At 42.3% G+C, this 19,673-nt stretch overlaps 1 protein-coding gene across 3 annotated transcripts in view; it reads right to left on the bottom strand.

The window, feature by feature from the left end:
- The window catches only part of LOC138583777 (RNA-binding motif, single-stranded-interacting protein 3-like), a 149,606-nt gene that overhangs the window by 105,654 nt on the left and 24,279 nt on the right, over positions 1-19,673 (bottom strand). For 2 of the 3 annotated variants that reach the window (XM_069655766.1, XM_069655767.1), the window contains exon 2: positions 85-278. In XM_069655766.1, the coding sequence (XP_069511867.1) occupies positions 85-278 (194 nt within the window). Of the gene's footprint in view, positions 1-84; positions 282-19,673 lie in introns of all 3 variants that reach the window. The other variant, XM_069655765.1, reaches the window with a different exon arrangement.

Below are 19,673 nucleotides of genomic sequence, written 5' to 3'. Positions count from 1 at the left end.
GCGCTGCTGTGAACGCAGCTCAGCCGCACTGAAGGATGCATCTGCAGAGCGGGGAGACGTAAGGAGGAACAGATTAAGACTTACGGCTGGCAGAGTTTGATGAGGTCCTGGTCAGTCGTGGCAGGCGGCAGGCCTCTGATGTACAGGTTGGTCTTACTAAGCTGCTCCACTAGCCCTCCTCCATGACCTCCTCCTCCACCTCCACCTCCTCCTCCTCCTCCTCCTCCAGTGGTGCCGGGGCTGGGCGGAGCCATGGGCGGAGGGGGAGGAGCATAGGACTGCTGCAGAGATAGAGAGGGGAAAAGGAAAGGATAAAGGTCACTTAAGGTCACAACATGAATAAAACATTTTTTGCCATTTTCTGAGTCTTGAATATTATGATGTGAAAAAAAAGCTATTTTAAGTTCCTCCCTGTCAAACAACACGATCTTTCCACCATGCTCACATCCATTTGAATAATTTCTTCCTGCATCAAGGCCCCACACCAATATCATGATTCAACAGGAAGCACATTAAATCAAGGAAGCAGGATATGTGTAATTAGTGGAGCTCATTATGATCAAGGTTCCAACTTTCATTACAGGAGCTTGTATAATGACAATAACAGGCTGTGCTGCAGCTTAGCGGCTAAATGGACTTCACTCATTTGTCAGCTTTCTACTCTCCCAACCACTAAGTGTTTTACGCAACATGTCAGCAATCATTCATTCACAAACACATTCTGCTACATTCACACTGACATTTAGGACGGAACACATTTCGGGCCTGGGTCCACAAACTCCATTTTTTTGCCTCACGACCTCAATTTCAGAGCGCTTCTCACTGGCACTTACTGTTGCTAGGTTACAAAAGTTGTCTGGCGGCACTTCTGCTTCCCACGGTAGTGATCGTTAAGTCTGTTTAAAATTGCTCTGTATGCTTACTCATCACTTTTATGAAAATGTGACAATGAAACCATGGAAATGTTGGAAAGGAGTCGTGTCCTGGCGTTAGCAGCAGCTGGAAATTGTACTCTTGAAAAAACGAAAGCTTATCCTCCGCCATTGTTGTTGACACAGTTAATATCGCAAGTCCCGCTCCTTCTTGTTTTTGATTGGTCGGTGAGGGAGGGATTGGTTTGGAATAGAAAATAGGCGCTGCCTGCGCAAAAAACGCTGTTACTCAGGCCCTCATTCAGCAATTTGGCTATAGAACAGTTCGTCTTGCAGACTAGAGCTACTGACTTCCAAATAGTCAACAACCCGCTGTCTCCTGAGCCACAGCCCCCAGTTGGAACCACTTTTAGTTGCCTTTAATGACAATTTGGTCAGTATAGTCTTCGTGACTGGAGGGACCTGCTGTGAGTTATTGTGTTATAGATGTTACAGTGTTAAATATTATAGATTCCAGAAATGTCTCGAGGCAATGACAGCTTTATTTAAAGAAAAGAATTCAAACATAGTAAAAGTTACATCTGCTTTCTTTTTCTTTGGATTTTCACTTATTTTTGAAGTTGTATCTGTAGTCATCGATCTTTTCTTTGTTTGTTCAGCCATAGTAGATTACTGTTTACTCGCAACACTTGCAGAGACCGGAAAAAAGCAGCTGCTTAGCTCCACCTACCCTCTCTGGCAGTCCAACCACTGCTGGGTGATGGAAAACTCGTCACTAACTGGGCACACAAAAGTCACCACTGACACCCTGAGATAATATTCACATTACGAATATTCGAAAATCATGGCCCATCTCGTCTACATGGCCCATGCACATTAACCACTGCGTTTAACTGGCGCACCACATCAGCTGTTTTGACAGGCTACTGAAACTTAAACAGAATCTCAATCTTAAAATGTGATGCTTTAACTTCCATTTCAGGCAGACTTTAAAACAGAAGAGGAAATCATCTTAAATCAAATGACATTCTCTTGATACCAGCGATCTTCACACTTCAAAGCATGTCAGTTATCCTTTAAACCTCACAGCACTGTTTTGGGAACATTTCCTGTTCTTTAAAGAGTTTCTGTCAAGCATCCCTCCACAAACCAGGCCATCCAATGTCTGTGCCTGGGCCCTTTATCGTCCCTAACTTACCCAAACGTTTCCTATCAGCCTGCACTGTCCAATTACACAGCTCAATGCTGACTTAATGACTTCATAAGATGACCGTTTCTGGCAGCGAGGAACGACACTGTGAGGATTAATGAGTGTTTGGATCTGATGGTTTCAGAGAGCAAACCAACCCCTGCCTGCCCCGCTGCCTTATAGGCAAACTATTAGGTTAAGTTTGGAGGAAGTAAACAAGCAGATGGCTCTTGTGACGACAGCGCTCAAAACACTGTCTGATGTTTGGAGCAAAACAGCCACAAAGAAATCTGGTGTCAGCGTCGGCCCCACTGCAGGGAACTGATTGGAACAAGTTCAAGACCTTTGCTGCAGTTTGAGAAGATCACAGGCCAGTTTCATTGTGTGCCACTACGACCAGGGAGAGAGAGACAGGCAGAGAGAGTGCAGAGAGACAGACAGGCGAGACAGGAAGTGTATGTGCTAGGGTGTATACTGTATTTAGCCGGTGTTTGTTCATGTGTGTACACAAATGCTCGTGAGCGTGTGTGTGCTTGTGCGTCTGAGCCGGTGTTTGTGATAATGACAGGTTGTCACCACACAGCAATGTGGAGCCGCAGCCAGCTCTGATATTAATCCATTACCTGTACTTCCCTCCACTGGCAGACAATTCCTGACACACACACACACACACACACACATGTACCACACTGACAGCTGAGAAAGACTGTGCTAACAGGACTCACACACAGCAGACATGTAGCAGTAAAAGGAGACGGTGCCTGTGGAGTAGTGTAATTTACAGGCTAGTGACTTACTCTAACAGCTCAGAATGAGCCCACACACTTCAGGAAACACATGACAAAGTACAGGGATAAAAAAGGCTACACTCGGTAATACTTCATCATAACGGCGGTGACAAATTCGATTCCACAACCACGTGTCTCCTTAAAATCTCTAACATTTGCAGTGAGGTCATTTTCCCCCAAATATCTCCAAATACCACGTTCACTGAGGAAATATCTCTCAGCAAGCTATAAATAAAACAGATGTGAGTAATGCATGAACATGCTAGAATAGACACAATCTGCTAATTAATGTATTAGACAACCAATAGGGAATAAATCACAAACAATTTTTATAATCAATTAATGATTAAGGTCATTTATCTGGCAAAACTGTGAGACATTCTGTTGCTTTATGTCACTGTACATTGTAGATTGTAAATCTTTTGGTTTTTAACTGTTGGAGTTACAAAAAAAGTCAATTTAAGATGTCATCTTGGGCCGTACGAACTTGTGATTATTTCTTACATTTTATTATATAAAGAAAAGATTAGTTGCAGCCACAATTAAAACCTAGCATAGACAACAAAAAGTGTTTTCTCTGTTCATGAAGAATCACTTGTTTAACTAAGACTGGCAAAACATCGCAGGATTGTAAATTGATCATGCCTCAACTTTTGCTGTTGCACATTGTCACGTCATCCAGCAAATCAACTATATACATGCAAGCAAACATTCCTGGCAGTTTGCTCTGTAACATGGACATCCCATTAGAACTGTAAAACCTCTAGTTAACTGGGATGAAAGATATATTTGTTGCTGTAAAAATTCCTAAATATACGGAAGACATGACAGCTCCCTAAAAGTGAAGCCAAACAATCTCTAGCTCCCCCTGCTGACTGGCTGCAGTATAGGTCATAAAGCCCGCCTCCTCCATGTTAACAGATGGGACATGAGTCAAACTATAAAATCAAAAAACGCGCCAAATAAATGTTTCTCAAACATGGTTTCTGTCATTATAGTTAGTTCTTATCATGCTGATTTACGTGTTCATTTTTCTGACAAGCTTATTTTTAATTAGTTATTTGATGCTGTAAAAAGGATGATTGACAGCTCTGTTGACAAATACGGCTCCTGCAGCTGATCAGATCTGGATTAGCAGAGTAGAGGAGGAATGGCAAAAGGAGGCGTTACTTATATCTGCTTCAGACCAACACAAGAGGCTGTTAAATACGCAGACAAGTTAAGTAAGTGTGTGTTTTGGTTAATGAAGGGGTGGGACATTGTTACCGTGGCTCCACTCGCCGTTCTCTACTCGGCAGACTCTGGCTCCAAATAACGTCACCAGCGCAAGTTGGCAGCGCCCGCCTCGGGGGTATTTTGGCTTCACTTTTGTTCAATGAGAGCAGATGGAGACGCGTCATCCATCTTTTTACACATTGGTCATTGGTAAGGAGCAACAAAAAAGAGGTTTCGTCTCATATTGTTGAACTGTATTCTTACTGAAGACTAATTTTCAGTTGCAGAAAACAAGAACACAGATACACTGACTAAAGTATCAAACTCCACAGGAGAAGCTGCCCAGCGCCCAGCAGTGTGCGACTGGTACTGAGATGTGTGTGTGTGTGATTGCACGTTGTGTCTGTGATCATGATGAAAACCTCCCTGCTTCAAAGCCTGAACTGTGTAGAGGGACGATTCCAGACAAGCCTTTTAACAGAGGTTTTGTTTACCGACCACCTCTGAAAAATAACACGGATACATGTTTCATAGTGAGTGTCAGACACAAACAAAACACCACAGACCTCATCATAGACATATTACAGGAATAAAAAGCTACAATGGTTAAGATTAAACACGTCGCACACATGACTTACAAGCGCGATGCTGGCACACCTGCAAAACACACACAAATATACAGACAGGCAGTATTTACTCACGCACACACTGTCAGCCTTATCTGTGTGTATTCATCTCATTCTAGCACGATTTGGAGCAGAAAACAGCCTTTCTTCACTCACACAAACGCACGCAGACGTCCAGGTATGCACAAATACACAAAACCTCTCTCCAGCTGACACACACACCTGATCAAAGGCCTTGCCCGGGAAACCTCTTTCAGCCAATTTGTGCAGCTGTCAGGGTCGGGCCGATAGTGAGCTGTGTGTGTAACGTGTCAGAGACTGTGATAGGGAAATCCTTTGAAACATTGAAATCTCTTTCTCTCTTTGGCATCCACGCTTGCTCCTCTCTTCACCCTCTCGCTCACTGTCAAATTCGACTCCTCCATCGCTCAATCTCTCACTTCTTTTCACCTCTATCCTTCCACTTCCCACATATATTTCTCCCTCGCTCCTCCCTTTCTCAGAGTCTCTCTCCTTTAAGGATTACTGTGCAGTCGGAGTGTGTGGACTGAAGGCTGCCTCTCAGCTGGTTTTGTTGACACACTTCGTACAGTGGAGCAGCTCTCGCAGTGGGAGAAAGGCTCGGAGGCAGCGACACAAACTGTCACACAAAGCAAACCCAGTCAACGTGTTTTTGTAGATTTCATGCACGGCTGAGAATGTGAACAGCAACACACCGCAAAACATTTCTGCAAGGTGTCATATATGTGAATGCTGCCGGCTAACTGATGAGCATATATTTGAGTAGACGGTGAACAGCAAAAAAGGCTGAAACCAGAAGGAAGCAATTTAAATTCCTGTTTTTCAAGACACTGTATAAATAATGTCAAAAGCAAGAAGCTGGGATGCAGTTACATAGCATCATTTGCTCACCTCACAACAGGTAAAGGAGATCTGTTAGTCTGTTTAAAGGTATAATAGGTAGGATTTAAGTAGGATCATAGAAAAATAAAATATAGACTTTTACAAATCACTTATGTGCCTGTGTGTTGGTGAGTGTGTGTGCAGACCCTTGTGAGACCCTTCCCTCTGCATCTATTCTGTTGTTTTGCTTTGCACAGGACGTTTTCAAGAGGGGCGCTGTTGTTGTTCCCTGAGCCAATCACAGCGTACAGGTGAGTGTGGGAGTGCTTCAAATTAGCAACTGGGCCCCATTCAGAGCGGCGAACATGGCGAAAGAGCGATGCAGAGTTGGCCTTCTTTCTGTTGGACAGGTAGATGCCTCAAACCGGGTAGGACAAGCGAACCGGGGGTTAGCATGCTAGCACAACGGTAACCAGCGTTTAGCATGCTAGCGCAAGGGTAGCCACGATACTGTCAGTGCTAGCTTGGCAGGTTGGGTGTGTTCTCGCACAAGAGAGTGAGAGTGAGCTTGTGGTGATAAAGAGCCCAGTAGGAGGGGCCCAGTTTGAATGTGTTGTTGACAAACTGCAAGGAAAAATCCTACTTATTAACCTTTAAAGGCCTACTACATAAAGTAGGCTATGTACATATTGACCTTGAAATTTAATCAATCTGTAAAAAAATAAAGTAAAAATTAGTAAAGAAACATAAATTCAGTTTATAGTAAAACCCAAATTTTATATTTTATATTTTTATTATGTTATTAAATCCAACAAATATTGCTCCTCTTTGCAAGCTAACCACTGATATGCTAGCTAATCAGGAGCATGCTAGCTCTAATCAGTCACTTCCTCAATACACACCTGGCATTTGACGCCCAGGATTGTACGTCATGTCCCTCACTAAAGAGTTTCTGAAGAGTAAGAAAAGCTCTCTCCAATTTAACAAGCTTGCTAACGGTGACATAGCAATTTCAGTAGCTTAGGGCACTGATGAACCATGAGCTCTCGTCTCATAACTAATATACAAACAATTCCTCTAATGTAACGTTTACACTCCAAGAAAGGAGGTTAAATAAAATGTGATGGTACAACACAGACAGCAAGCCCCGACTGTTTCCTCCATCGTGTTAGGTCCATTCTGTTTTGGCTGTCTGTTCAACCTTTCCATAGTGTTAATAGTAAAGCCTTCCCCTTTAAGTGAAAGGTTTTGCATGTGTCTCAGGAGAGAATAACCCACATTATTACACGGCTGTGTTCAATACTTGATTCTGAATGGTTCATTACGGCATTCAAAGGTCTATTATTTCTTGATAACAGACCGTTGTTATGAAGAACAGACCGTTGCTATGGACGCAGCTCTCACTATGAGTGTTAGAGACTATTTTCAAATGGAAAACAGAAAGAGAATAATTTCCAAATAATTTCTTAAGTAAAAAGCCGTGGTAAAAACCTTTCAGGTTGAGACAAGTCCTGCACAACCTGTCAGGTGGATAACAACCTGTTCATTCGCATTATCCCTTACTTATTCTCTACTGTGTAAAAGTGAAAGAAAAGAACAAGTATGTTACACTGACACAGTGAAGTGCTTGCTTTTCATGGGTTGAAGTTACAGCAGCCAGCAGATAGTGTCCAGACAAGCTCTGGTTCAAGGAAAGCCATTGTGAGTGTGCTCGGCTCACTGCACTGATTGAATAAAGCATTGTGTTAATGTAATGTTACCAGCAGTATCTTCACAGCACAGTGAAGGCTGCAAAAGGTAGTTAGAGAGCCAGACTAAAGCCCAGTGAATCAGCCAAACTACTATACAGAGGACCAAAGGTGGAAAGGTAAAAGTAGGCTAACAAAGGTTGTACTTACCATGCTAGCATAGTCTACCTGCTAGCCTGGGTACATTGACAAAGACAGAGAAGGGATGATGAATTAAATTGACAAAACATTCAGTCTCCTTGCTGGTTGTTCCAACACATTGGAGGAGCATTGTGGCTAACAGTTAGCACGCTAAAGGCTTATTATAGATGTTTTGTAATTCTTTGTAACGCAAAGTGCTAACAATGCTACTTGCTAAGATTCTCAAACCGATTTCTGATGCAGTGAAACACATATTGTATATCTAAATTATTAAATTAATATCATAGACACTCCGTGACTTTTAGCTTGAACTAGATGACTATAAGTCGACAAAGTACATCTTTACAGTAGTAGAAGGCAGCCCTTGTCAACATAACACACACTCAGATATCTTTAGATACTTACATACATGTTCACGGGCTTGAGAGTGCAGTCTATAGGTAGCCCTTTTTTGTCTCTACAGAGCTCTCTACTTTCCAAACAATGAGTCTCTCCTGGAAAGCCTTTAAAATTGGCTTCAACTGACCCCCCGCGCACACACACACACACACACTCAACCACAGCTCAGTTCTTTCCACAGTTCCGGTAAAAGCGGAGTGACCTTGCTAAGGTCAGGTTTCCTCTGCTATTTTCAGCAAAAGCGATTTTCGTTACTGCATACTGAGGCTCTGTGTGCGTCAGTATGTTACTGTTGTATCTGTGCACATTGATCTTTCTCTGAGAGACGGAGATAAAAGACGGACAGATAGGCACACATCAAATGTAGCACAGAAACATGGATGGAGCTATAGCTGTTCCATACATTAAACAATGCACATATCTGGCAATATGCCCCTCAGAGAAAACTGAATATGATGCAACACAATGTTTCACAGTGGTGTGGGCGTGAGACATTACTGAGCTGTATTCAGAGTGGGTCCATTACAGATGTAGGGATGGAAAAAGTCAGCGAGTGAAGGTAGAAAGGAAGGAGAGTGGAGGAAGAGAAGCTGCACAGTCCCACAGAGGGGTGAACTTTCGGTGAAAGGTAGGAAGGGAGGGAGAGAGAGAGCGGCGAGACGGTGACAGAGAAAAGAATAAAGAGATGGTGGGAGAGGGATGGCCGATGACGAGGAGTGGGTGAGGGGACATGGAAGAGCGGGTTGTTCCGGCCTCTTCCGATGCTTCCTGAAACACAGAGGAAAGAATGCGATGCTATTTTTGGGTCCAGCAGTGAGAATTTCTCTGTCTTACTCTCAGTGCGTCTAAACACAGCAGCGGAAGGGTTTAAGGGAGAGCTTATGAACACATCAGAATGGAAACACAGCTCCAGATATACCGTCCCCCGTTTGGAGATTACACAAGCAGCTAAATTAAGCCTTGGCTACTGTCGGAAAAAGACAACAAATCATCTTTTCAGGAATTTACAAAAATAGCTCGATTGCCAAACGGTCGTGTCCGGGCCTTGTTTGACTAAAAGACGTGGCCCAGAAAATACTTCAATTATTCCAATTAAGGAAGGAACATGGCAGATTTATGTGAGGCAGAGCAGAGGAGGCTGTAGCACACTCAGTTATTGCTGTGTACAGGTATAAATGGCCTTCTTGGAGACAAGCCTAATGATATCCAATACAGGATACTCACAGGTTTCCAAGAGTCAGGCTGAGGAATGTGTAGGCTGGAGCTATAGCCTGTGATTAGTCTACAGAGTAAATCATGTCTGCTCAAATAACACCTGAAGGTTATTTAATAAGAAAATTAATTTCCATATGAAGCTTAAAGCTTGTCCTGACAGGTAGTGCACCGGTTATCAAGTTTATAAGATTTAAAGACCCCCTCCAGTGTTTAACCTTGTGAACATCTCCATATGGTGTTTCTCATGCGCTGCAAGACATATCAGGGACAACATGAGCAGTCATCTCCATGGCTGGGCCTGTCTGCTTTTAAACTGCAGTGTACCAAGGACAGGCTGAACAACAAATTTTCAGATTGGCAGGTTTGAGACGTCACAAACCTAAGGAGCCAATCCCGTTAATGGACGGGGTGACGCTATGCGTATCATTATGTGTAACCTATGGCAACCACTTCGGCGATGTGCGAGCCAGCTGTAACTGTCATCGTACATTTTGCAAACTTACAACTGACTACAAATGATAACGTTACTACTACTAAATACTCCATTTCAAGCTAGCTAATCTCTATTTACAGATTCTATATAGAAATGTAGAATCTTTCGCAGGGACGTGGATATCTGGGACAGCAAGTGTTCTGGTTTCCGTTTGTACTACGCTTGTAGTCCGAGTAATATTGACCAATCACGTATCAGCAGGATGCAGCGTATGCAGGAAAAACAGTCCCTGAGGAGAGCAAAAGCAGGCGGAACGAAATGTGCCGTAATGACATCCGGCTCCCATCTGCGTCATCTGACGACGATTTAGCATCTTATTAATCTCTATTAACATCTGAATGCCCACAGCTAACAATCCGTTCTAGATCTAAAATTCATACAGATTTCCCGACTTCCTCGAATGCATCAGATTGATCTGACCTCCGTTCAACAGACCAGCATTTTAAAAATGTTCTTCTCCTCTTGAGGACAGACCTTACAAAGCTTCACTTGTACTTTTTACTGCATCATGATGTTGACATTTCGGCAAAGGTAAGACCCGTTAACTAAAGTAAATCACAAGAAAAACGGTTTCTTTTACTGTAAACACTGCAGCATGCGGAAAAGGAAGTCGTTTATTGTACATGCCCCGGCATGTTCACCGTACTATTTCGTCGTCAGACTATAGCCGATGGGATCCGAGACTGCAAGCTAGCTGAGTTTCAACAAGTTGCCACTAAATGATGGCAGAGACGTGTTTTGTTTATGCGACTGCGGGGGCACTTGGAAATATGCATAGTGGGCGGGGACTATGCAGGTTGGGGGATTTTTAATGAGGGAGAAGGAGGAGATGCCATGGGAGGATTTTTACAAGATAATTAAACGTATTTGCAGAAAAAATATATCAGATACAATTTATTATTTCAAGCAGAGCATGTTAAATGTCTTAAAAGATTACTGGAGCTGGTCTTTAAAGTAGTCATAACAGCATCTTCATGTTTCATTAAGTTCAATATAGAATGTTTTAAGAGCTACTTTCATGCCATTTCCAATAACGAGCCTGAACAAATGTGCACTAAACACACATCAAATATCCATCTTTGTGATCATTTTTCACTGGACAAAAACATACCAAACCAACCACTACATTTCACAAGTGTAATATTAGATTAAACTATACCCTGGAGCGGATTCTGGTGTAATTTAAGGCTGTTTTAGTTTTCAGATCATGGAGACACACTGCAGTTTTTTGAGACTGAAATAACTGGTCGGATATCATGTTTTACCAGGGTGTCTGCTAGTTTCATCAGCCGAGACTTAAGAGAGTTATAAAGTCAATCAGCATGGTTAAAAGATCACATTAAAAATCCAGAAAGTTGACCCTTCAGAATAAAAGCGCACGGCATATTCAATTTCTCATCAAAGGAGCAGTGTGTCGGGAAACCACAACGTTTTTACAGCTTGTAAAATTCGATTAAAGATGTAATGTTAAGCTGTGTCTCAGTTATTCTTCCTAAAAAAAGAGTCCTTGGTCCTGCATTTTAGAACTAGATGTGCTTTCAATAAGACCAATCATCCTTCCACCACTGCAGTTCATGTGCTTCAGCTTTCATTCTCTACAGACTTTTTGTTTATCCTTCCTCCCTATTTTCCCCTCCTCTCTCAGCCCCCTTCCCGAACGTCTCTTCCCCGTTTCCCTCCATCTTCTCGGCACATCAGGTCGTCCAGGTTGCTTCCCAGCGGAACGCCATGTTCCAGCCATCGCTACCTCTCTATCTCTCTTGTTAACATCAGCTACAACTGCATCAACAACACTTGAGCTGTCATAAACAAGTTGCACAAACATCCCCGGGAGGACATGGAGTTCGGGGTTTGGTGCTGCCTGACCTGCTGGGAGATAAGGAGGTGATGGAGAGTCTGTGGGGGGGGAGGAGTTTCTGAACTAGCGGTTTCCTGCGGCTGTGTTTTTGAGGAGGTCAGAGAGAGGGGAGGTGCAGGGTATGTGTGAGTTTAGAGGCAAAGTGTTTAACTGGAGAGTGATTTGAATCTGCATTAGGCTGCACAGCTATTGTTCTCGGGGTCAAGGCTGTGTGTGTGCGTGTGTGAAGGAATGTGGGAAATAAACCCAACCAACAGACAGTTGTGCAACAACTTCTACAGTACATTGGGTATTTTCTGTTTATTTGTTCACATAATGATATTCTGGAGCGTGCGTTGCATAAAGATGTTGGGACGTTTCACATTCATGCATTTTAATATTGGGTCAAAGTGCAGTTAAAGCTAAAACCACTAAGCTCACAGCAAGATGTGGCTGGCTGTAGACAGATTTATGTCAAACGTTGTCATATTCTGGATGTCTTGAGCTGAAAATGCTAATACAAATGCATGACGGCGACAGTGTCATGCTAAGTAAGGGATAATGTACAGTGAGCAGGTTGTTAAAGCAGAATGGAGACAAGACCTGCTCACCCTGAAGGGGCTCCTCTGCGATAATAACCTGCTCACTATACATTATCCTGCTTGATACAGGGCTATTTACTTACTAAATCAATTATTTTACTTAAAATATTGATTTGGAAATTATTTTATTAATTTAAAAATGGTTATATTTCTGTTTTCTGTCTGTTACACTCACAGTGTACATTTCCACTGCTGGTGAAGTAAGACATCCGGACCGCAGGGACCGCAGGAAGTCTGTTGACATTTTCTTTTTCATTCACCGCCTTTAAACACCTCCGTATCCCGCACTGTGTTCTGCTTTATGTTTACTTTAAGGGCCATCTTCAGTTTTGTAAATCTCACTGTCATAAAGTTTTTGCATCATATAACCTTTATTGCTATCTCTCCGCTGTTTTCGCCTCTTTTTTTCCCTCTGTAAACAAGCCAATGTCAAATTCACCGGACTTCTTTCGGCAGATTGATATGACTACAGTTAAGGTCTTTTCAGATGGGGGACAATTGACGCGCTTAGTCATTTTCATTGAGAGGCGAGCGGGCAGGTACGGAGGCGGGGGCAATCTGACAGGCGGAGCGACAAGCGGGCGCAATCCTGTGAAATTGTCGCCGTCATGCTCGTCTCATGCACACGCCCGGAGGGCCTTTGCATGGCAGAGCATTGGCACAAGACTGGATGTGTCAGGTAATGTTACGTTAGTTTTAACTTAAGCCAGGCTATATGTTACGTGAGTTGGTAACGGTTAAGTCTACTTGTTATAGCCTGCAGGGATCGATCTGAAAAGACCTTTAGTCCTGTGGATTGTGTGATTACAGCTGCATCCCTAGCAATGGTCTGTTCTTCATAGCAACGGTCTGCTATAGAGAAATAGCAGAACTCGGAATGATGTAATTAACCAGAATCAAGTATTTAACACAGCTGTGTAATAATTTGTCAGAACGTTCAAAGTACTCTGAATATAAGGTAACAAAAAAGTAATGTTGCAGTAGTGGAAGGTGGCTCAGAGATTTGCACCTTACAGCAAGACGGTCCAAGGTTCCAATATTCTTTTTGGGCTTTTTCTTCTATGGGTGCACCAAGGCCAGCATCCAAATTACATATATATTAGCCGTTTTATCACACAATATTATCAATCAGAATCCAGGGTTTTGCTAGATAACTCAATATTGACATTTTTGGCTACTCTAGATTCGACGGACATTGCTGTTCAGGACGACTGAAGGGAGTCAGGAAATGTGGGGGGAGAGAGTGAGGGATGACATGCACCAAATGGTCACAGGGAGTCAGGAGTTGAACATGTGACCAATGCGTCGAAGATGCGTAGCCTCTGTCCATGGGGCGCCTGCTCTACCTACTGAGATAAACCAGCACCTGCAAGCCACTTGTTTAGGTGGAATAAATGTAGCTGTTGTGTGCAAGGTACACCTGGCCAAGAAAGTGCTTCCAAAAATTAAAATAAAACGAGCAACACTTAAAGCCAGAGTCCATGCATAACTGCAAAAGTTTGCCAAAATACATAGATAGATACTTTAATAATCCTTTTCAGGAAATGACACCGTCACAGCAGCTTCAATCACAGTCAAGACACCACATCTCACTCTGAGCGTAAAAACATTTCGGCACATAAAAATAAACCCAAAATCTGTTTCTAAAAACAACCACATGGAAAGTTCCATTTTACAGCTAGCTAAGTAGTGTTTTTACTTTCTTTTCCTGGCCCTGTAAGATAATTAAGTCTGTCAATTCTCATGTTGAACATAATGTATGCACTTTGCACATTCACATCCAAGTCCTTGCTTAAGCTATTTCCTTGCTGAGTTGCTGTCAGCAACAATCACACTAACTAACAAATCTATCTGCAATAAAGCAGCTGACCTTGCACTCTGTCTATAAAAAACCTTCCTGACTGACGTCCAAAAAAATCATTCCACTGCATCATACTTCAAAACCCGTCGACGATTTTCCCTCCTCCTCTCTCCCAAACATTCTTCCTTCTTAATTGCATGACCTCTAGTATGCAAGTTACAAAAAAAGGGGAGAAAACATGCATATTGAAGAGGAGCGCTGCACAAAGCTCCTTTATTATGTATATTTATGCAAATGCTGCGTTAGTTTATTCAAGAAAGTCTCTCTCGCTCCTCCTCTCTTTGCCCTTTGGTCAGTGTTTCCATCCTGCAGTATGCAGAGGAGGTGCGTGATAGATTTTACACATGCAGGAAGGTTTCATTGTTCTTCGGTGACTCTCCTCAAAGTTGAATATGAAGCAATGTTAAATATTGCAGAGTTTTAACTGCAGCCACCTCAGTTCTTTGTCACCGCTAATGAACTCTGGATGTCTCCTTATAAGGTGAGCTGAGTATTCCTACCTGCTGCTTATCACCCAGCAGCGCTTCTATCCCTCTTTATCTCATCGTCTCCTCCTTGCATATTAATAATATCCTGTTGCCCTCTCATGTCGCTCACACCTACACTTTCCCAGTCAAACATTTTGCTTTCTCCTACGGCTGCATGACCACCTCTCTTTGTCTTTCGTCTTCAACTTTTCCCCCTCTTCTGCCCTCTCTCCTTTTTCCGTCTCCTCTCATGTCTTCCTTGTGCTCACCCGCCTCGTATCTGCCGCCCCTCCTCCCCCTCCCTTCCAACACCGTGCAGGAGATTAAAATATGAGGAAACAATCAAGCCCTGGCTCATTAGCATATGAACAGGGGGCCGACGGGCAAATGCAGAGACGACAACAGAGCCCTGGAAATCCACCGCCGTGCGTTTTTTTTAATCCCAGGAATGACTTTTTAGCGTATTTTGTTGAATGAGATGGAACAATCCTCCGCCAGTCCTTTCAGGCAGTCACATTACCATCAGAATAAGAGGGCATGCGAATAAGACAGAATGCTTATATAGCGCCAGGTCAAAGAATGGAGACTATAGAATAAGCGTGCAGACAGAATAATGTTTCTCCGCTGCAACAATGAAGAGCCGAGAAGATAGGAGCTGCCGTGCGTGCGTGTGTGGGTGCACGCACGTGTGTGATGGGTTTGTCTTCTCTCAGCAACAATGAGGAACTGAAAAGATAGCAATTGGCAGGTGTGTGCGCGCGCTTGTATGTCGAGGGGGGGTTACTCTCATTAGTGAATCAATTAAACTGTCTGTATAAGCGTAGCAACATCGCAGGTCATGACATACAGTGTATTATGTGCATAGAAGGAACCAGAAATTGGAAAGGCATCACAGTACTGGAGCAGAGCAATAACATGAGGTGCAGGGGAATAGATTCTGTGCTGTGAAAGTCTGTTGTAGAGTTGGAAGTTATGAAACAGCGCAGTAGGGTCACTGTCAGTCTATATTACCTCACATTGGTTATTATTACTCTTCAAATATGTTGTGAACCAAGATAAGCCCCTTTGAAATAAGCTATTACATTTTCAGGGAAGTACCTTAGGACACACGCGCTCAAATAAAACAAGACAAAAGAAAGAAATGTTCTTTAACACCATGCAGTCAGTTTAATGACGCCGAGGAGTCTACAGTTTGGTGACCACACGTCCAAAGCTAGATTTCCCAAGTCCCAAAGAATATCTGTGAAACACTAAATAACCAGTTGTCAACATTCATAAACAAATCATCCCTTTTTTTTCAAAAATTAAAATAATTATAATACAATTCTGCCTGTTTTTTAGTGCTTACGTAGGCATTTATCATATAATTTATTATGTACTATCCATTATCCATAACCTGACCCAATATAAAAACATAAACAAGCACCATTCAACTTATGCAACACTGATATGTCCAAAAGGCTTCTATCCTTAAAGTCGATGTTTTACAGGCATGTCTCTTTTATCCAAAACAAAACAAAACAAAAAAAGTTGCATATCAAGACAAGGCAAGTCAAACTGACTGAAATTAAGTTAAAAACACTCAATAATCCACCTACTACTCGCTACTTAAAACAAGACCATCATTATTTAATCTAAAAATATAACTATGAGACTTGATCTGCAGTTTTTGCAGTGTATGTGTCAATCAATCATTGTGTTGCTGCAAGGCTGTTGGTAGCCGATAAGTCTTTCTGCACTCTCTGACAAAGCCTGTCAGTATGCAGTTAGATGTCATACTGAGAAGAAAGTTGGTCTTTCCTAAAAATATCCAGGATGCTTCCACCCTTTCGTAAAGTATCTCACAACAAAATGATTGCATTCATGGTAAATGTGCGCTTGGCAGGAGTGCTAATGCTGAAACAATCGTCTCAAATCTTGATTAAAACACCTTTTTAACCAATACTAGCGTTTGTAGAGTGTTCAGTCCTCTTGGGTTCTAGTTATGGGGTTTAAAAATGTGGTTATCATAGTCTACAGCCATGCTAATAACTCTGTGAAGCTGCACAGTCATACTTTAAGCTAAACGCTAACTACATGCTTACATGCTAACAAAGGCAGTATTAACCTGAACACTTCTAGTAGAAGTTTAGCAATGTTCACCATCTCAGTTTGCCATGATAGCATGCTAATATTTGTTAACTAACACTAAACATAAACTACGTTGACAGCTGACATAGTTTGGTCACAGACTTTGCATTTATAGTTGCTAAATATAGCGGCTAAACATTAGCAAGAATATTAAAGAAGCACTGCTACTGTTCTTAATTAGCTACCTGGCTACTAGCTAAAAAAACAAGTAGCTGATTAGCTTCTATTTGACAAAAAACAACGTCTAAGTATGCCCTATCCCTTTCAGCTTTTGTGAATCTCCAAGGTCATATCATATGAAAACACTTGCTCCTGTTAAAGGCTCACTGAACTATGCTAGCAAGCAGGATGTAAAATTATAAAACATGTGATAGTGCAAGAGGCATCTGCTCAAAGATTATCTAACTCGTGATTTTGCATGAGTTATTCAGGATTTATGGGTAATTTCAGCTGGAAGTGAAGCGATACTGCAGCATCAATGCACCACTACATCTATATACAGTCTCATCTAATGCTGTAACAAGGGTCAATAAGCCTCTCTGCCTCACATCGACTGGGTCTGATTTAAACACACTTATCTCTGCCTTGTCTGCTCTCAGGGTCACTGACCATTCATTATTGCGCTGCTTCTGTTTCCTTCCCTCACTGTGTCGCTCGCTCCTTCTTGTTTCTGTCTCTGCTCTAATTAAATTCCTTCATCAAATCCGAGACGAGAAAATATTCAGGAATGGAGAGATGAAGAGGAAGAGGTGAAGAGGGACGGAGGAAGAGATCAGACTAGAACATATTGAGCGGAGTCCAAGCCCGCTGACTGAGATCAGATGATGACCTGGGGATATCTAGAGGGAAAATCCATAATAGGATATAGTAACAAAGGTGGAGAGCTGTTGTATCATTACGTTGTCTTAATTTTCAGGTGGACAATTAGACGGACACATGTCTGAAACATGTGGTGGGAGAAATTTATAACAAGAAGGACGCTGAACTAGAGCGACAAAGTAAAGAATTCGATGCATATAATATGGCCTAATACTTTTATACTCTGGCTTTTCATTCAGAAATGACTCTACACTGCATGATTTACCGCTGAAAGATTTACAGTCTGTGAACTGCGTTTGAACCTTATGTTAATGGAGTCAACAGCCAAAACAAATTGCATCCGGATTATGACGAGCCACTGGACCGGTATAATAAAAAGAATGGATGCCTCAACATTTTACACAGGAAATTACACTTGTTGGATTTCTGAATGCCACCATGAAATAACACCGGGGTAAATAATTTTACAACACGGCTGTGTTACATACTTGATTCTGATTCTGGTTAATTACAGCATCCGAGGTCTGCTATTCCTCCATAGCAGACCGTTGCTATGAAGAACAGACCGTTGCTAGGGATACAGCTCTAATCAGAGAATCTTGGGTCTAACTGTAATCATATCAATGTGCCGAAGGAAGTCCAGTAAATTTGACATGGGTTTGATTACAGAGGGGAAAAAAGAAAAGAGCCGAAAACAGCAGAGAGGAAGCAATACAGGTTAAAAGACATAAAAACTGAAGGCTATGACAGAGAGATATGCAAAACTGAACACAGTACGGGATACGGCGATCTTTAAAGACGGTGAATGGAAAAGAACATTTCAAAAGACAGTGACGAGACAGAAAACCCCAATCAGGTGTTGCGCTGATTAATGCTGTCCCGTTCACCTTGTCTTAATTCACGATCAATGGAAATGTTTCATTTAATGTGAGTGTGATTGTTGGTCAATCGACTCAATGAAAGGCATCAGAAAGTGGCTAAGTGGGCGGCTAACAGTTCGAGCACTTAAACATTGACAAATGATCACAAGAAGACATAGCGTTATCACTGTAAAAAGTATCTTAAAGAGACTGTAGTGGGGCGCTGGTTTAGCTCAGTTGGTGGAGCAGGCGCTCCATGTACAGAGGTCCTGGTCTGTGATCATTTGGTACATGTTATCACTCACTTTCTACTCCCCACAATTCCTGTCTCTCTTCAGCTGTCCTATCAAATAAAGAGAAATGCCAAAAAAGTCATCTTTAAAAAGACACTGCAGTTTGAGGCCAGATTAGGTTGTTCATAAAAGTAAGACGATCACACCTAACCCCTTGTTAGAACTGATCAGCTGTCTGCTTTTCAGCTAAAACAAAGTACATCACACGGCGTTCCATTAAAGATACAGTAAAAGATTCCCTCAGATATTCACATAAAATTGCAGATATCAGGGGATCAATATTTTGAATATTAAAGAAGTGAGTTTGGTGGCGTAAATGACTTCAGATTCACGGGGACATTTGCGGAAACCAAAATTGCAAGGTCGAGAAAAAGTTGCGGCAATTGGTTGAATTTGCGTGAAATGCAACATTGCAACTGCCTTGAGGGACTGAATAACAGCTGGGTTAGCTCATTTTAAGACGGCTACAGAGTTAACTGTTGCTTTGGACGCAGCTTTAACGGTGAGTGTAACAGACTATTTTCTCTTCGGTGTCCTGCTCACCCTTTTGGGGTTTCAACCCGCGATAACAACCCGGTCACTTCACATTACCCCTTACTTTGGTCTCAACAGTTACAACGTCTCTTTTGTTCCTCTTATAGATGAAACACAGCAGCTCACATTCATAATTAGACTCCAGCATCGAACCACTCATCAAATCAGAAGCAGACATAGTTCGCCCAAAACAATGGTTGAACAGTGAGGGCTGCACACGATGAATTCACCGATCATTACCCAGACAGTGTGTGTGTGTGCGTGGATTGATTCAAAGGCCTGATCAAATTACCTGGAAAAGGTTAAAAGTATCCATTACCGGCTAACATGTTTTTGTTATCGAGCACAGGCAGAGAAAAAAGGGGGGAATGCAGCTGTGTGGAGCAACAATCAGCTGTATCCTGGAGGCATAAATACAGAAAAGTATTGAGCGAGAGGGAAAACACATGAAACAGAACTATCACAGCGAGCGGACGCATGTTATTGAGAGGCAATGGAGTAAACAGAAGGAAATATTTCTCCAATATGCTTTGCTGATGGAACACATTCCCCGTCATCGCTGTTTCTTTGCTTTGGCCTGGTGAGAAGATGAGAGTTCAGATTGTGAATCTGAAGCTTCGGGACGTTCAGAACACACAACTACACTTGTTTTTTTTCTCCACTGAAGTCCTGTAATAGGGGAATATAACATCCAAACATTTTAAAACATCCCTCCGTTATGTTTTAGAGGTTGCAGGGACG

This window comes from Semicossyphus pulcher, unplaced genomic scaffold (assembly GCF_022749685.1).
Source record: "Semicossyphus pulcher isolate SPU_LCO1_2020_fin unplaced genomic scaffold, fSemPul1.0.p SCAF_9, whole genome shotgun sequence".
NCBI lineage: Eukaryota > Metazoa > Chordata > Actinopteri > Labriformes > Labridae > Semicossyphus > Semicossyphus pulcher.
The sequence above is the reverse complement of the archived record's forward strand: the minus strand, read 5'-3'. Positions and strand labels throughout refer to the sequence as shown.